Raw genomic sequence first — 19,863 nt, forward strand, 5'->3', positions numbered from 1 at the left:
AATGATGATGTATCTTAATTTTGTCATTGCTTTCGCAATAAAACAAAATCCTGTTCCTGAAGACAAAAAGATGTTTTTACTGAATGAAATTTCCGGAAATGTTGCTAGTATATATTAAAAAATCGAGATCCATTCCTGCACTATGTATACGAATACAAATCGTAATTTTAACTCCGATCTGCGAAATGTTCGGAGTCTCAGCAAAACCCAAACTATCATTAAAAAAATACCCAAGGTACTCGAAATCTAGTTTATTGCTTGTAGTACGTTACAGATCGAAAAGCGATTAGTACTTTCTCTTTTTATTTTTTTGTCTCCCAAAACGGGATAGACTGATAGACCGACGCAAGTCGTCAGTTGTGGTCAGAATTAAGTTGAAGTGAGGTGCGATTTTTATTATAGAAAAAGTAACAACTACGTAAGTAATCTGCTCCGAATAAGTCAGTACTTAAATATATAGATTTATTTGTTTTTAATATTATTAATGTTTTCTGAAATGGACATTTTATTCATAATTGCTGTATAAACTTCCTAACTAAGGTATCGTCCCCTAGAAGCTAAATTAAAAAAAAATTATTTAATTAATTTCCTTTATAAAGGGTATATACTACTCTCCAAAATTAACGCACCACCTAAAATGGACCATGATTTTGAAACTAGGTTTCTTTTGAACCCTTAATTGAATTTCGATGATTTATTTTTTACATTATACGTATATTTCTAATTAATTACTATATTCATCATCATCATCACTGGCTCGACAACCCTTTTTGGGTCTTGGCCTGTTCTAGGATTCTTCTCCATTCCGATCTGTTTCGTGCTTTTTTTCTCCAGTTTTTTATGTTTAAGGTTGTTATATCATTTTCTATTTGTTCTAAGTATCTCAGTTTCGGTCTTCCTCTTGTTCTTTTTCCTACTGGCATCTGTTTGAATATTTTGTTTGGTATTTCACCTTCTTCCATTCTTTCTACATGTCCTATCCAACGCAGCCGTCCTATTTTGATGAATGTTATAATATCCGGATCCTGGTATATTTTGTATAGTTCAGAGTTGTATCGTCTTCGCCATATTCCGTTTTCTTTTGTGCCTTATATATGTGTCGCAAGATTTTTCTTTCGAAGGTGGCTAACAACGTTTCCTCTCTTTTAGTAAGTGTCCAGGTTTCTGAGCCATATGTGAGTACCGGTCTTATTAGGGTTTTATATATTTGGCATTTTGTCTTTCTTGCGACGTTATCTGATCTTAGGTGTCTAATTAAGCCATGGTAACATTTATTTGCAATAAATATTCGCCTCTTCACTTCCTCCGTAACGTTATTATCAGACGTGACTAGGGATCCCAAGTATATAAAGTTTTTTACCTCCTCTATGTTGTATTCTCCTATTGTTATATTTTGTGGCTGCCTTATTTCTGCGTTTTTTCTTACCTGCATATATTTTGTTTTGGTCTGATTGATTTTAAGACCACTATTTTGTGCAGCTCGTTCTATTTGGTTGTATGCCTCTATCATTTCTCTTCTTGATCTTGCGATTATGTCAACATCATCTGCAAATGCTAGTATTTGCACGCTTTTATTAATGATTGTTCCTCGTGTATTGACTGTTGTGTCCCTCAGTATTTTCTCGAGCACGATGTTGAACAAGATGCATGATAGAGCGTCTCCCTGGCGTAGTCCCTTTTTCACATCTATTGTTTCCGTTAATTCATTTTGTATCCGGATTCTACTTTCTACTTTTAGAGATTCTTTTATCAGTTCTATTAGTTGTGTTGGTATATTAAATTCTTTCATTGCTTTTATTAAGAATTCTCGGTTTATATTGTCATATGCGCTTTCAAAGTCTATGAAGAGATGATGGGTGTCGATGTTATATTCACTTGTTTTTTCGAGGATCTGTCGCAGAACAAATATCTGGTCTATTGTTGACTTCTGTCTACAGAAGCCACTTTGGTATTTGCCAACTATTTTTTCAGCGTGTGGTCTAAGTCTTTCATAAATGACATTGGACATTATTTTGTATGCTGCATTCAGCAGCGTGATTCCACGGTAGTTTCCACATTCTAACTGATTTCCTTTTTTATGTAGTGGTACAATAATACCGCTATTCCACTCTGTTGGTAGCTGTTTATTCGACCATATCTTTGTTATCAATTCATGTATTGTTTTTTGTAGTGCGTCTCCTCCTTCCTTTAGTAATTCCGATGCTATTTGATCCGATCCCGGTGCTTTATTGTTCTTTAATTTTTCTACTGCTGCTCTAATCTCGGCTATTGTTGGTGGAGTCTTTTCTCTGTTGTCTGCTTGGTCTAATGGTATGTCAGGGGTCGTCTCTCTCCGATCTCCTTCAAACTTTTCCGTAAAATGTTCTGTCCATCTACTTAGTATCTCTTGCTGTTCTGTCAATATATTACCTTCCTTATCTATACACATCGTTGTTCTCGGTTTGAAGTCTTTTCTGCTTTTGTTTAGTCTCTGATAAAATTTTCTTGTCTCTGTTGATTTACTTAGTTCTTGTAGTTCTTGAAGTTCTTTGTTCATATATTCTCTCTTTTTTCTTCGGTGAGTTTTCTTTTCTTCTTTGCGTAGTCGTTTATATTCTTCCTCTGCTTGTCGGGTTCTGTGCCCCTGTTGCATCAGTAAATATGCTCTGTTTTTTTTTGTCTGTGATGATCTGACATTCTTAGTCAAACCAGTCATTCGTTCTTGTTTTTCTTTCTCCTGCTTTTATGCCTAGTACTTCTTTAGCTGCCTCTTTTATGATGTCTCTGCATTCTTCCCACTCTTTATTTAGGTTTTCATGTGTTGTTCTGTTTTCTAGTTTGTTGTTTATCTTTTCTTTATACTCTTTATTTTTGTTTGTTTCTTTGAGTCTTTCTACCTTGTATCGTTCATGTTTAGAGCCTCTTTCCTTTTTGATGTTTGAAATTCTAGCCCTTACCCTACTTTCGACCAGGTAGTGATCAGAATCCGCATTTGCCCCTCTTCTAGTGCGGACGTTTATTATATTCGATTGGTGTCTCGAGTCTACAATAACATGATCTATCATATTTACTGTAAGTCCATCCGGGGATTTCCAGGTACCTTTATTAATTACTATATTAATGTTTTTTAAAAAATGTCAACGTTTTACCCCTATACCCTTTACCCGTAAAAATAAAATTGTGTTTTTTCATCTAATTTTGCAACACCCTGTGGAATGTATAACAAACAAACGCTACATGTTATTAATATTTCAAGATCGCCTCGTTCTTTTTCTACATTTTCGTAAAAAATCATCTCGATATCTCTATTATCAAAAAAGAAAAGTATGTTCAAAGCATTACGTAATTTTCTACTCTCCAAAATTAACGCACTACCTCAACTCTACCATAATTTTTAAGCTATTTTTCTTTTGAATCCCTAATTGGATTTCGATGATTTTTTTTTTCGCACTGCAGACCTATTTCTAAGTAATTACTATATTAATGTTTTCTGGGAAATGTCAACGTTTCACACATATACGGGGTGTAAAAATAAATTTGATTTTTCATCTTATTTTGCAATACCCTGTGGAATTTATAAACGCTACATTTTATTAATATTTCGAAAAAGCTTAATGTTTTCAACATTTTCGTGAAAAAATCAATAATATCATTATTATCAAAAAAGAAAAGTTCATTCAAAGCATAACGTGATTTTATTAAATTGTAATACCTACTCATTAATGGAAGCAGTTAGTTGGCTATGAAAAATCAAACAATTTGACAGGACAATTTAAGACTGTCAATATTGTTTACATTTCAAAAAATTGTTTTGCTATTTTGCGCATATTAGTTGACATGGACCGTATTTCAAGAAATCTGAGCCGAGATGAATGTGTTCAGGCAATTACTTTAGCTGATGTAGGGTTAAGTTATCGTGAAATAGGCTTATTGTTAAGAGTATCTCATAATTCAATATCACGAGTCATTCAACGTTTTCGAAAAACAAACAACCACACGAGACGACGTGGTGAAGGAAGAGGAAGACTCACAACACCACGACAAGATCAGTTTATTAGGCTTCGTGCTATAAGAGAACGTTTTCTCACAATGAGACATTTACAAATACAAGTATCAAATGTTCATAATATTCAAATTAGTAGAAACACTATACAAAGGTGTCTCGCTGAACAAGATCTGCATATGAGGATACCAGTCAGAGCACCAGCTTTAAACGTAAATCGTCGTAGAAGTAGATTACAATTTGTCAGAGAGCACGTTGACTGAAATGTTAATGACTGGGAGCACGTGTTGTTCACTGATGAATTGAGCTATTGCTTATGTAGCTCAGACAGGCTTGTGAGAGTTATTCGACGGTCAAGAGAACGCTATGCACAGTGCAATATACGACCTATCACTTCATTTAATGGAGGAGCTGTAATGGTTTTGGGGAGGAATATCTCCTACAGCGCGAACGGAACTTGTTGCTTTACGAAGAGGTGTCTTAACAAGTGAAGGTTTACAGACATTTTGTCAAACCATGTAGTTACATTTGCTCCTTAATATTGTTCTGAAGCTATTTTCTTGTGGCATGTTAAAGTAATTACTATTTAAATGGGAATAAGCCACAATTAAAAGTTTAATGAATTTTATTAAAATTATTATTTATAAAATTAATTTTACCTTTAATTGTGGCTTATTCCCATTTAAATAGTAATTATTTGCTCCTTACATAGGAAATAATTTTTGTTTTAATGCATGATAACGCTCGACCACATGTTGCACGTGTGGTCCGTGATTATTTGGGCGAGGTTGGAATACAAACCATGAACTAGCCACCCCGCAGCCCTGACCTCAATCCCACAGAGAATTTGTGGGATATTATTGATCGCCAACTCAGGAGTCGACAACCACCACCTATGTATCTTGACGACATAGAAGTTATGGTGAGAGAAGTTTATGATGCAATTGATCAAGACCAAATACGCCGCTGGATTTTAAGTATGTCTCGTCGGTGTGAAGCACATTTGGGCCCCACGTTGGTCGCCAATCTGTAGCAATAAGACTACCAAAGATAATTGAAATACTATTATAAAAATAATACCTCAATCAACCATGGGAGCTTATCGTCTATGCTTCGCCTAGCTCAGTATCTCAAGTGTGAGTTCGTCTTGTCTTAAACTAGGAATTAAACCATGAACCCTTAGCTAAAATCTAATAAAACAATTATTTAACTAATCATATTTATTAAAAAAAATTAAATAACAATCAACCCTGCCAATGCTTTACACATCGATGGGTGATTGTGTGGCCTTCCAATTAGGTGGTTAGGTCCTCCAATAAAGTCAATAAATTCTCTAATAATATCCCATAAAACTAATAAACTGGTAATACAGCCAATAAATTCTTCTTCTTCTTAGAGTGCCATATCCCTACGGAACGTCGGCGACTACCACGCTTATAATATTTTTATACTGATCTCGGTCTTGCGCTACGTGTAGCAATTGGTCCGCTGTCAAACCTGTCCACTGCCGCAAATTCCTCAACCAAGAGAGTTTCTTCCGTCCTATCCATTTCTTTCCTTCGATTTTACCGTTGAGAATTAGCCGAAGAAACTCATATCTTGGTCCTCTGATTATATGTCCAAGATATTCTAGTTTACGCCTTTTAATAATATTTAATAGAGTTAATATATAATATAGAGTTAATAATAAATTCTTGAATACGGTCAATAAATCCAAGAAAATTCTGCAGACTATAAAATGAAGCTTATAATAATTTTTGCCTTCTTTTATAAATTTCAAAAACAGGCAAAAAATTATATTCCCACTACGTTAGAAAAGTTGATTGACAGAAAGTAGGGAGACTAAAATGACGTATATACATAGGACGTATTCCTATGATAGATTTAGCCCTTCTGTCAACATAAAACAGAATATTTAGTCTACCGGACAGAGAGAGAAGTCAAATATTAATTCTACGGAACAGAAAAAGAAAGAGGAGAAATGCAGAGGGCACCAATTACTTTTTGAAGAAAAACATAGTAAAAACGAAACTGGAGGTAAAGGAATTAATAAATTAATAAAAAATTAAAATGAAATAATTATTTAAATATAAATTAATAAAGATGTGACGTTTATAACGTTACAGAGTAATTAGATACCGAGGTGGAAATAGGTACTCGTTATTAAGTGTTTTTGGGGAAGGAAATTGTTAAATATTATTTAGGTTATGTTTTCTTAGGCTTTATTTGTATTAAATGTCAATAAAGTTTAAGTAAGTAATGTTTTTTTTGCTTTAAATGTTAATAAAAACTTGTTACATTCAAAGTTCTGTATATTCTTTAATAATAGAGATATAAAGATAATTTTTTACGGAAATCTTGAGAAAGGATAAATATATCTTAAAATATTAATAAAATGTAGCTAGCGTTCCTTTCTAATAAACACCACAGGGCGTTGCAAATTACGATGAAAAAACAACTTTAATTTCACACCCCGTATACGGGTAAAACGTTGATATTTTTCAAAAAGCATTATTACAGTGATTAAATTTGATTTTTGATTTTTTCTTCTTCTTCAAGTTTTCTTTATTCTACTCAATATATATATATATATATATATATATATATATATATATATATATATATATATATATATATATATAAATATATATATATATATATATAAATATATATATATATATATATATATATATAAATATATATATATATATATATATATATATATATATATATATATATATATATATATATATATATATATATATATATAGAAAAGGATAATGCGAGTGAATAATAAAAGTAAAAAGTAATGGCATGTCTCGCAAAACCGAAAACCAAAAATGGTATATCGATGGAAGGCAACCGTATATACGTATTTCTGACTATTGGTAGTCTTCAGTACGGTGCAGCCAAGTTAGAAAAGGAGCATATTCACTTGGGAAAGGATCACTACAGGAGCAATGCAACCAATTTGTGGCATTAGAGTTAGAAGACCCTGATGGTTTCCAAGGCAACCACCAACACCAACCACGGAGGAAGCTACAGCTACCTGGGAAAAGGAAGAAAAAAGGAAAACCGTTTGGCATGAGCCCAATTATGATTGTTTTCTGGTGATAATGACTCGGAGTTTTGTTTTCCGGTGTATATCTCGCGATTGGAATATGTGACCTATGGCAAAATATGCTTTATTGGCCAGTATAAGCCTTCTATTTATTTCAGTTTGGTCTTCATTCTTTGCGCCTAGGTCCATTTCAAGTACGTGAATCTCTTCGCGTGTTCTATATCATATATCGAATTTTACAGAAAATATCCACTTTTTTGATGCCCAAAACATTGATTTTGAAGTTTAAAGGCACACTCTTGGAACCATTTTTTTGTTGTTGTTTTGTACTTCTTCTTCTTCTTCTTTTTATGTAGTCTGTTTTGCAATGTGCCTCCAGTAAGTTATCGTTCCATCGAGTTCCCTCTGCTTTCGTTCTTTTGAAGAGAGCAGCTCCCTGATAAATTTGTGGATCCGTGTCCACCACCACTCATCCCTCATCATTTTCTCCACCATTTCTTTCACGGAATCAAACATTCTGCAGTTACACTCTCTTTCAAACTTCTCTCTTCCATCCGCCCAACGCTCACACTCCAACATTGTGTGCGTCACATTTAAGGCACTGATCGGACTGAGCCCTCCTAAACCTGAAAAGGTAGCTGCATAAGAAGCCATGGCCTGTGAGCATTTGCGATAATAATCCAGCTGCCTATGCAGGTATCTACCATACTGCGCTTTTAGTATACGAGGTGAGCTCAATTGGGACCACTCCCCTTCTTATTCCACATAACTTATGTATGGACACAGCAAGCTCAATACGTCTAGTTACAATCTAGACGTGCCGCCGTTCCTTGGATATAAGTGGTAGAGGAGTTGACTCCTAAGCAGTTACCTCTCCAACGTGCAAGGTTGGGAGCTTAGTCCTGCCTGCGTTCACTGATTCACCATAACGAGATAATCGGCAAGTGTCCGTGTAGCAACGTGAATACGATGGAGAGGATGGAGCTCCACGGTACATTTGCCTCACCTTATCCAAACGGGAGCTTGTGGCTTGATTAGCATAGGGATTCCCGGACTTCACCATCCAAGGGTTGTGGTTCGTTAAAAATCCATTCATATTGGCATGGTCCCTTGAATGGGTATAGGGTCTGGTGTTTTGTTGGGTTTCACCGGACTTCTAATCCCGGCTACTGTGCAAGAGCTACTTGAGACACCACTTGAGTCAACACGAGAAGTATGCGGCAGGTCTGCACATAGACCTGAAGATCAGGTAGTGATTAAGATTCGTAGTAGCTCCTGGAAATATAATCCAAGTAATGATATGGCTGTCGCTATCTATCATTTTTGTAACATCGGTCCGGTCTAATCTGCGATGGGCCAGAACGGCGGATTCGCTAGAACGTTGAAAGTACTCGAGTTGACTGCCATCCTCTACTAAAACTACTCGTAGACTTTGAACTTTATGGACTGAAGAACTATAGTATTGGTCCTGTGACCTTTCGTTTGGAGACAAGCCACGCTTTGGTGTCCTACTGGTAATTTATCTCAAGCAAATCTTACCACTCTTCCTTTTTTCATTTTGTGGCGTTCATTACATACATTAATTTTTTTTTCTTTTTAATACTAGTTTGTTAAAATCTTCGATCTCCCTTGTATGTCTTATGCTTGCAATTCTTAGCCTAAATTCCTCTTGCGTTATTAACAGAAAACTATGTATAATCTGCTTTATATTCCCAATACTGACGTACGAATGTGAATCTCGGACCCTTGAAATCTTGGAAAGGTAGAAGGCCGAAGATCATGAGGAAGATCTCTAACAAGATGGATCGATCAAATTACAAGAATATGCAAAAGACCTATGCATGATTTAAAAGGAATGACCAGAGACAGAGATCTTTGGAGACTGATAATACACGATATCACGATGACCACTACACTGCTTCCGGGGGGTTAAGATTAAAGAGAGAGAGAGAGAGACAGAGAGTGAGAGAGAGATAGAATCGATCTACTATTCTTTGATCTGTTATTGATAATACCTAGTTAAATTGAATTTAGGACTGCAGCTATTTATGAATTATAAACTTCACCGATCCGATCTCCAATATTTAAAACATATAAACACTTTCTCCTAAAATAAATACACTAATACATGTTAACACTATGTTTATGTAATAGTACCTTTAATTATAGCTTGTTTTATTAGTTAAATGTTTCTGTATTAATTAAAAAACTCTCACCCAAAATCAACTTGCCTTAAATATTTAATATTCATGATGTGATGTGTTCATCTATACAAATTTTATTTCGTTTTCTATAATGTAACAATCATGTTAATTTTCTGCTCTGTTTATTTTATAGAACAAAAATTTACATAGTACTCTAGTGGACACTATGAAAGGTATTCTTGAAGGTTTATCAGAACAATGTTTACTTTGAAAATTATTCCTGACTTCCTTTTCGCCAAAGAACAATCAAAGTATTTACAATACCTACCATAAAAAGCAGAAAATATTATGAAAGATATGATTTGTAAAATATGCAGTAATAGACAAAATCACGATGAAAAAAGTGAGATAATGAGAAATATTTCGCTCAAAATACACCACAAATTATAAAAGAAATTCTTTTATTTGACAATGTAGCTTCCTGATTAATTTTTTTTAATAGTTCTGAAGCTATTTTGTTGTGGCATTTTAAAGTAGTTTCAAGTTTATTGACGTTTCAATTAATAAATTAAACAAATTTTGTTTTTTGTTACTTGTTGAAAAATTCTTTCAATAATTTAATTTTATCTGACTCATCTATATTGACAATTCAGACATATATTATACATTTTAAAGTAGATGACTTTAAAATGATGTTGCCAATATTGCTGAGTTGCGTTCCTGGGACGACTTTGTTATAAGATAGTGATAGTTCATTCGATTACATGAAATCAACTTTAACTTGAGAATATCAGAAAAAAATCATAGCATATAATTCGTCTTTAAAAAGACAACCACATACCATGATGACAGTAGAATTCTCCTGTTAGTGATTCCATAGTAAATTATGAGGAAAAAAAACAGGAAAAAACCTGATAATACTATCCCGACATGGTAAGTATTTGGCCTTACATTTAGTTTACTCTCAATAAACACCAATTTCTGATTTTATATGTTTGTTATTTAAAAAATATAAATGATGTATTCTCGATATGTTATTGACTTACTAAGACTGGTATTTTCTGTTTATTAACTTCTTCTTTTAATATGGGTAACCAGATCCTACTGCATTCTGCCGTGGAATTTGCCACCAAATTGGTCTTATTTGGCATAATTAGAGCCGCTTCGTTGATTTATCTCTTTTTACCATCTGTTTCTTTTAGGAATATACTTGAATCATTCCATTGAACCCTATGTTCATTTTGCTATGTGTGTTTACATATTTGAGATCTATAAAATTCTTTATTTTTAATGTAAGAATGATGTTCACTTATTCTAACATTTATTGACCTTGATGTTTCACCTAAATAAAACTGATCGCATTCACAAGGAATTTTATAAATACGAGTACAATTCTTTTTTCTTTCTTGTTCATTGTTAGGTTTAGTTTTAGTTAAAATAGATCTCAATGTATTTGTTGTTTTGAATGTTGTTGAAATGTTGAATTTATTTCCTATCCTTAATATCCCAAGTTTTTCAGATACTCCTTTTATGTATGGTATTGTTACTTTCCTCGTATTATTCCTTGTGTATGCTGTAGGATCTCGTACTAAGTTGTTCTGTTCTATTTGGTCGATTCTTGAAAATTTCTTATTTATAAACGATAAAGGATACATTTTTTAATAAAACAGATGTTAACAAATGTTTTTCCTCCAAGAACGAATTTTCGTTAGAACAAGCAATTTTGGCTCTATGGTATAAGGATTTAATGATTCTCTTTTTAATATTGATATTGTGATTTGATTTGTAATTTAAATACATACATGTTGGTGTGTTGGTTTTCTATACACCTGAGTCTCATATCTGGTATCGTTCTTAGAGATTAAAACATCCAGGATAGGTAGTGTATTATTATATTATTATATATAATAATAATAATAATAATAATAATGGCCAAAGCTTCGAGGCTATGGGTGAAAATAACATGTATAAATATTTAGGAGTAAAGCAAGCGCGGAAAATTGACCATAAACAAAGAAAATCGAATTAACATCAGAGTTCATACGAAGGGTAAAACAGCTATTCCGCTCACATCTTAATAGTAAAAATTTGTTTAAGACATTAAACACCTACGCATTTTCCGCGCTTAGCTACTCATTTGAGATTATTAAGTGGACTAAAATGGATATAGAAACTCTTTATCGAAAAGTACGAACACACCTCACAAAGGCACAAAAACACCATCCTCGAAGTGCAGTAGAAAGAACGACATTACCGCGATATTTAGGAGGACGAGGACTTATGGATATAAGCGAGCAATTAGAAAAACAGATTACTAATTTAAGAACTTATTTTCAGGCGCAGGCAGAGACATCTACTCTTCATCTCGCGATTTGTGTAGTAGACGACACAACACGCGTAAATCATCTTACTAAAAACGACAAAATGCGCATCTGGATGGGTAAACCTCTGACGGGCGACATGCGAATGAAGTCTGTCAAGACTATGTCGACAATATAGCGTCGAGCTATTGGTTGACATCAGGAAAGATGTTACCTGAAACAGAAGGTTCATTACTCGCCATTCAGGATCAGGTTATACCAACCAAAAATTACCTGAAATATATCGTCAAAGACCCCCAGGTTCAAAATGAAAAATGACGTCAAGCCCAAGAAACCATCCAACATCTTACCGGGGGCTGCCAGGCATTTTCTGCAACTAAATATAAGGACCGGCATGACTCAGTAGGGAAGATCCTCCATCAAGAGATAGCTACTGGGATTTCTACAAACAAACCATCTCCCATATTATCAATACGTTCCTGAAAGTATGCTTGAGAATGACAACTACAAGCTATACTGAGATCGCACTGTGCCTACAGACCACATTGTAGTACATAATAGACCAGATCTCGTGCTAGTTAATAAACTAACGAGACAAACAACACTAATCGATATGGCAATACCTAACAACAATAATCTGCATATTAAGTACAACGAAAAGATCGCCAAGTACAGAGATCTGGAAATACAAATAAGGAGACAATGGAGAGTGGAAAGTACCCAGACGATACCTATATTTCTTTCTACCACTGGATCATTCCGAAGAACCTCCTAGAAAACATAAAAAAGCTGGGTCTAAAGGAACATCTATATAAGATCATGCAGAAAGCTGCGCTACTTTCGACGTCCAGATGTGTGCGAAAATTTTTGGGAGATACACCGACGTACCAAGTCACCTAGGACTCGATAACATGGAAAGAGTCCCACCAAAGCTTAATCCTTTTGATACCGTAGGATAAGTGAATTTTCCCCTCAGAGAGAGTGTGAGCCGTATGGCTAAATCTCGATAATAATACAATCTGTCTCTTGTAAGATCATCTTACTTCTTTCATCGTTTTCTTGTCTATTAATGCATATTTTACAAATCATATCTATCATAATATTTTCTGCTTTTTATGGTGGATATTGTAAATATCCACCAAATAAGCTTGTGCTTTGGTAAAAAATAAGTCAGGAATAATTTTTAAAGTAAACTTTGTTCTGGTAAACATTCAAGAATACCTTTCCTAGTATCCACTAGAGTATTATTTAAATATATATATATATATATATATATATATATATATATATATATATATATATATATATATATATATATATATATATATAAAGAAAAATTCTATATTAAGAAAAGTCAAATATTTTTAAACAAATGTTCTGTCATATTCTGTCATATATTTTTAAACAAACGATTGCGAACCTAGTCATCTGCTTCTAGATCTAGATCTTACATTGAACTGTTTACTTCATATCTGCATGATCTTCTTGATCTATAATGGCTGTATTTATAGTGGTAAGGATAGTGATGGTTTTTCTCTAACAAATAAGGAGAGATGTTTCATGAAACCAACACAAGCAGTGTTAAGACTGTGACATCCAATTGCTAATTCACATCGAAATGTCACAGCGTACCATTGGTTTCATCCATACAAGGCATACATGCATTAAAAAAAAACGAGGACTGACCTATGTTGGCACGCTTAAGCGAAACAAAAAGGAAATACCTATGCAGTTCCTTCCAAGTCGGAGCAGAACTGAAGGATCTTCCATTTATGGTTTTACAAATGACTACAATATAATTTCCTACGTTCAAAAAAGGGAAGGCAGTTGTGTTAATATCATTAACGCAGCATACCGAATATGAGGACATAGAATCTAGTAAACCCGAAATCATTTGCTTCTATAATCAAACAAAAGGCGCTGTGGGTGCACTAGATTAAAAATGCACCACATATTCTACTATAAGAATATGTAATGGCTAACTAGGCGATGGCCAATGACCTTTTTTTACAATATTGAATATTGCAGGTGTCAATACACACATTTTAAATGGATGTTATAAAACCAACCAAGCTATAGAGAGAAAAGCATTTTACAAAATTCTTGCAAGACAACTTGCAGAACCATATCTCAATATAAAACTGTACAATTTTTGATTACCTAGGGAGCTTCGTATGGTTATCAGTAGAATTCTAAAGAAAGCTTTACCTGAAGCAGAGAGGAGAGAATTAAATAATCAGAACCAGAAACAAAAGATATGTGGTATCTGTGATCAAAAGAATGGCAAAAGAAAAAATTTCATGGAGCAAACGTTCCCTACCCATGTGCGGCGACTGCAGAGCATATACTTGCAAGAATTGCATTTAGAAAAATGTTAGTAAATAGTTCGCAGTTTTGTTGATAATAATATATTTTAATTAGAGAGTTTGTATTTAAGTTCCTTGCTCTTTATATGAAATGAAAAAATCAAGAAAGAAATACCTAGTGATTTTGTTTTTTATATTTTTTTTGTAAGAAATTATGTTCTGCTGTCGGAAAACCTTGAAAAATAAATTATGTTACATTTTTTTGTATTTGTCATTATTAATGAAAAATAAATAGAAAATGGGCTTACATGGTTTTATTCCAGCTTAAATGATTACAAATTATAACGAAATAATAAATTATGTCTTTATTAATTTCACAAAAAAAACTAAAAAAAAAATTGAGGTTCGGTAGATCCCAGGGCGCAGTTAATGACAGAATAAACCCAGATGCTAGTTGAGGGTTAAAAATATAATAATATATAAAGAGTCCACGGAAAAAACGTGTTCAGTCACATTTTGTAACTTTTACAGGAGAGCTAAAATAGTGTTATAATCTTGTATAGAAAATTCCTAGAAAATTCTAAAATGATAGTAAATATATTATTAAATACCTAATGAATTTTGAAACAATTCAATAAAAATTCAATTATATCGTCATATGGCACTTAAAAAATAAAAACTATAAAAACTAAACAAAGAACATTTTGGACTTGTTAATAACGTGTTTAGTCCATTGTGATAACTCCACGTAAGTGATTAGTCCAACCATTATACATTGAAATGAAGATTGAATTTTCAGAATGAAAGATAGGTCAGCTTTAAATAACTAAACACAAAAATTACAAAGCACAAAATATTTTATTCAGAATCTACTTTACAATATTACGTTTTTTGTTTGGCTTCTTTTGATTTTCAGAGTAATATGGGAGATTGGTAAAATGTTGTCTTGCAGCATCCCCACAGAATTGTTTAAGTACTTGTAAGTCATCATACTTCGGCTTTGATATCGGTAGGCGATCTGAAAATAAACGCAAACATCACCTATTTTGTTTGAATTTTACTTTGATGGCCCTAAGAAAATGATCACTAGTATTTAGACGTACCTTGATAAGCCTGTTCAGGGTAGAAGAATTCTCCATCCTGCAGAAGAGGTTGTCGATCAGTTTTACGTCTAACGTCAGATAATATCCAAGGCCCATTGTAAGTGTCTCTATGAAACAATTTGGTTACTTCTTTTGTTATTTTAGTCTCACGAATTGGTCTTGTAGGAAATGGGCATTTGTCCTTATATTTTGCTTTTAAAAAAGAGGTCCAATCTCGTATCATATCCTGCTGAACTGGAATTATATTGAATGGGGGGGGGGGGTTTGATCGTGCTGCTCTAAAAACGTCATTCCATTCATTTGGGGTCTCAACTATGCTTTTCTTGTTGATCAAGGAAATCATTCCAGATAAGAATGTCCTCTGATAGGAAACGTTATTAAAACTTTGTCTAGTCTGTCAGTGCCATGAACTAAGTGATACAGGAACAGAAATACAGGGTAATTTTTGTTCTGTCCCGAATATGAGTCACAAAATATTTGAAAATCTCTTACATTCGGATTAAGAACTTCACTCATGTAGTGATTCAAAAAACTTATGACTTCATTTGCACCCTTATTTCCTATATCTTCGGCGTATGTGTAGAATATTGCATCCCGGTTTGAAAGTTGATGTATATTAAAACTGTAAAAGGACAACTGTCGCTTATAATATACATCATTTGATGTAATGTTTGGAACCGGTAAATTTTTCTGGTAGTCCATACATACACATTCTTTGTTAGGATCTGATTTACATAGTTTTCTTGCCTTTCTTTTCCTTGTATAAAACGTCACTGCTCTTAATTTATGTAACTTATTTTCATTTCCAAGGGCAGTAATTTTACCCTCAATCACTTGTTTCTGATCGTCACTAGCTTTAGTAAGTTTAAGATTTAAACTCTTAATTTCCGCATTTTATTTGTCACATATTGAAAGTATCTGTTCGGGGGTATCCAAAAGAAAGATTAAATTTATTATTAAAGATTTTTCTTTAACTCTCATACGATACAGGAAGATTGGGATATTTTCCTTTGTAAGGTTCATGGCATTTAGATATCGATAAATCTTCAGGTAGGTAAATTTTTTCAGTATCGTTGAGGCCATAATGTCTTCTTATACCTCTAAATGAATTTATATGGTCATAGACTGGCTGTTTTTTCTCATCACTCAATCTTTGGGGCCGATTTAAATGGCGACCTCTTTGGTCCATAGGAGACAAGCCTTTTTCTTTTAAAGAATTTTGTATTGTATCTAGCCTACGTCTTGAAATACCATGTAAGGATATGAAAGCCTTCTTGCAAAAAGGAACTTCCTGCATAATATTGCCTCGTTTCACTCTTACTAAATATCTAAAATTACAGTCTCTACGTTTTGGATCGTCCTGTCTAGGTCTTCTACGAACAACCGATGTTACTGCAATAAGAGAGGTTAGATATGATGACTGTTCATTCCAATTTCCTAATAGATTAAAATCTTTTATAATCCTACTCCTATCATCGGGCGGAATAATTTTAAAACAACCAAACATTGAGCAGTTACAATCAGGACCTGTTTCATGACTACTAGCTAACATTCTTTTGTTTACATCAGTTAGTCTACCAAAACTATGTTTTTCTTAGAAGTTTTACCTGACGATGGCTTCTCTCTCTCATCACCACTAGTATCTACACTGTCAATTTCCATTGTTCTTATATAATTAATTACTAATTAACACTGACTGATGCTCACTCAACGACAACCAATATCGAACTGATGTAATGGCTCCAAGGAAGGACTGAACACGTTCTTTGCGTTTAAGCACACTCTTTTCGTGTGCCTCCAAATTAGAAACGGAAATATCTCACGGACTGAACACGTTGTTTCCTTGTGATGTACAGGTTCGTAGTACTCGCATTGAACTACCAGAATGCGTTATAAAACAAAATTCCAAAAATTAGACTGAACACGTTTTTCCCGTGGACCCTTCATATGAGTAGAAAAAAAAACAATTTTCAAAAAATCTTTATGTATATGATGCTTTTATATTTTTTCATAAATACTTATTTCATCATTTATTTTACAGGTAACCACTTAAAAGCATCGTTAACGCCTTATTGAAATGGAGAAAAGATTATGGCTTCTGTTAGTCAACGTACTGTTTGTAACAACAGCCCAAGACGGCTTTTTCAAAAATTCTATATATGAAGATTTGTTCGGCTTTGTTAAGTATCCTGTGCTAGCAGGAAATGGGTAAGTTTCTACCTTATTTCGAATGAATTAAAATGTACATATTTAAAATATAATTTAGATTTAGCAAAACGAAAAAGGCGCCACAAACAATAAACTTCTTGATAAATTAACTGCTGAGATTGGGATTGTCAGGTTCCTATTTCATTATCCTAATATGAGCAGCATGCAAGTAGTCATTATTGTATATTTAATGAAGCATAATAAAACATAACTATTTATTTATTTATAAAACGGTTACAGATAATTCAATTAATAATAGCAGCGTGGACATTATTAATATTATAAAAATTCTACTTTATTTTCGAAAAACTTACACTTATTTACATTAATTTTTACATTATAGTCATGTAAACGTAACATGTAACGTAACGTCATGTAACACTTTTCTGACATTTTCGTAACAATCACCGCCAAAATGTTGTCCATCACCGACTGAAAAATGCCTGGTGCTGAGCTGATACCATATGTTATAGTCTAATGAAGGCAAACAAGCGTATATGGGTGTTTATTACTAACATTTTTTGTATATTTTTGCTGACCTTTAGCTGCTGATAAGCATCTTTCAAATCTAGAATAGTAAAATATTTATGTCCGTTTAGACATGTGAAAATCTTTTCTGGTAGTGGTAAAGAGCAATGATCACTATCTAAGACTTTGGTTAATGTTTTTTAAAATCTACACAAATTCTTAGTTCCTCAGATGCTTTTTTTGGAACTACTTAAAGATTCAAGATTCAAGATTTATTTAATTACAAAGTTTACATTTCTTGGTAGCAAGGTAGCAAGATAATATATAACATACACAAAATACAATAGGAGATGAAAATATATTAATGCGCATAACATAAAATATACAAAATAAGACAGATACCAACATAGTGAGTACATCCATGTTCATGTTACTGCCTTGAAGTGATCAAAGTATTCACTAACAGAGTAAAAAGCAAATCTCAAAAGGTATCTTTTCAGACTTACTTTAAATTTATTCATCGAAAGTTGTTTTAAATCCTTAGGTAGGACATTGTATATATTATAGTCAATTGAGTTTTTTTGTGATTTACTCAAACGATACTTAACTATTCTGATGTTATTTGCACCTCTTGTGATATAGTTATGTAATTCAGAGTGTTTAATTAAAGTATCAGCCTTTTTATGTATTTCTACGTTAACGCTGTATAGCCATAATGTTGACAAGGGCATTATCTTATATTTAATAAACAACGGTTTGCAAGATTCCAAGTAGCTACTTTTTGCAATTATTTTTATTGCTTTTTTTGCAATTTAAATATTGTTAGGGCATTACAAGAGTTTCCCAACACCATAGCTTAAAAATGAATGAAAAAGAGAAAAGTACGTTATTTTCAAGGTATCAAAACTTGTAACAAGTTTTAATTGTCTGAGTAAAAATAAGGTACTAGAAAGTTTACCTTTGATATGGTCAATATGGATATACCAAGTCAATGTGTTGTCAACTGTTATACCCAACAATTTGGCATTATTTTTTTCAACACTCACATCTAAGGTAGACGAAAAAATTAAATTTTGAGTTTTGTTATCATTTAGTTTAAGTTTCTTTGCTAAGAACCATGATTGAGCATTGGAATTTACATACTCAGACGTGGTTTCTAAAACTGAACTTCTTACTACTATAGGACTGGCCCAATTACTATAACTGACTTTTTGTAAAATTCCTAACTCCACTAGTTTTTTTAATTCCCAGTCGATTTTATCTTTAAGTGCAAAAGGCATATCATAAGCTCTATGAAAAATAAGTTGTGTATTTTATTTTAAATTTAAATCAATTTCAAAATGTTTAATGAATGAATTACTATTATCATCAAGGTCAGATCTAAATTCTTTTTTTATTTCGGTTATTAAACTTGAACTTTTCCAGCTGACTAACAAATATTCACTCTGTGAAATATTAACTGTTTGTCTCCAATTAGGATGTAATACATTTAACCAATTCCTACCCCACAGAGGAGTAAAATTATGATTACTATCTAAAATGACAATAGGTTATTTTACAAGATTGTTTTTATATTTTACTGATCAGTTTCTCTCATAGTTTTTACTCCCTGACCGGTTAATACTTTTAAACAATACTTAACAGAATAAATATTTAAAGCTGATAAAAACTTCTTAAAATCCTGTATATGATGAAATGAAAAAGACAGTCAAGATTTCATTTCACGTACAAAGCGTCTATGTATCTGTTTATACGTATTTCGCTTTAATAAAGCTCATCAGAACAGCTATTCATAGGTGTTCTCAACGTGAAAAATAAATCTTTCCTGTCTTTAAGAAGCAACAATAAAATGGCTTCGAAACGGACGCAATAGCGACATCTGATATTAAATCCGTAAAATAGTTTCGAAACACAATTCAGATATCTGCCTTAATCTGAGCCTTCTAAAAATTGCAAGGCATAGCAGACGTTGATAAAGATGTTAATAGAGACATGGGTAATCTAAAATTTGCATTCCACGACATGTCTTCTCAACTAAGCAGAAATCATTAGCGAATTTGTTTCTTGTACTCATACAGAGTAGATCCGAATAAAATGAAAAAGACAGTCAAGATTTCATTTCACGTACAAAGCGTCTATGTACCTGTTTATACGTATTTCGCTTTAATAAAGCTCATCAGAACAGCTATTCATAGACGTTCTTAACGTGAAAAATGTCTCTATTAACATCTTTATCAACGTCTGCTATACCTTGCAATTTTTAGAAGACT

At 33.1% G+C, this 19,863-nt stretch overlaps 1 protein-coding gene across 1 annotated transcript in view; it reads left to right on the forward strand.

Annotated features, from left to right (window-relative positions):
* Nucleotides 1-326: 326 nt before the first annotated feature.
* The window catches only part of LOC140438793 (peroxidase-like), a 46,931-nt gene continuing 27,394 nt past the window's right edge, over nt 327-19,863 (forward strand). Inside the window, exons 1-2 of the mRNA XM_072528442.1 lie at nt 327-418; nt 16,959-17,125. Coding sequence (XP_072384543.1) covers nt 16,995-17,125 — 131 coding nt within the window. The 5' untranslated portion in view covers nt 327-418; nt 16,959-16,994. The remainder of the gene's footprint in view (nt 419-16,958; nt 17,126-19,863) is intronic.

This window comes from Diabrotica undecimpunctata, chromosome 1 (genome assembly GCF_040954645.1).
Source record: "Diabrotica undecimpunctata isolate CICGRU chromosome 1, icDiaUnde3, whole genome shotgun sequence".
Classification (NCBI taxonomy): Eukaryota; Metazoa; Arthropoda; class Insecta; order Coleoptera; family Chrysomelidae; genus Diabrotica; species Diabrotica undecimpunctata.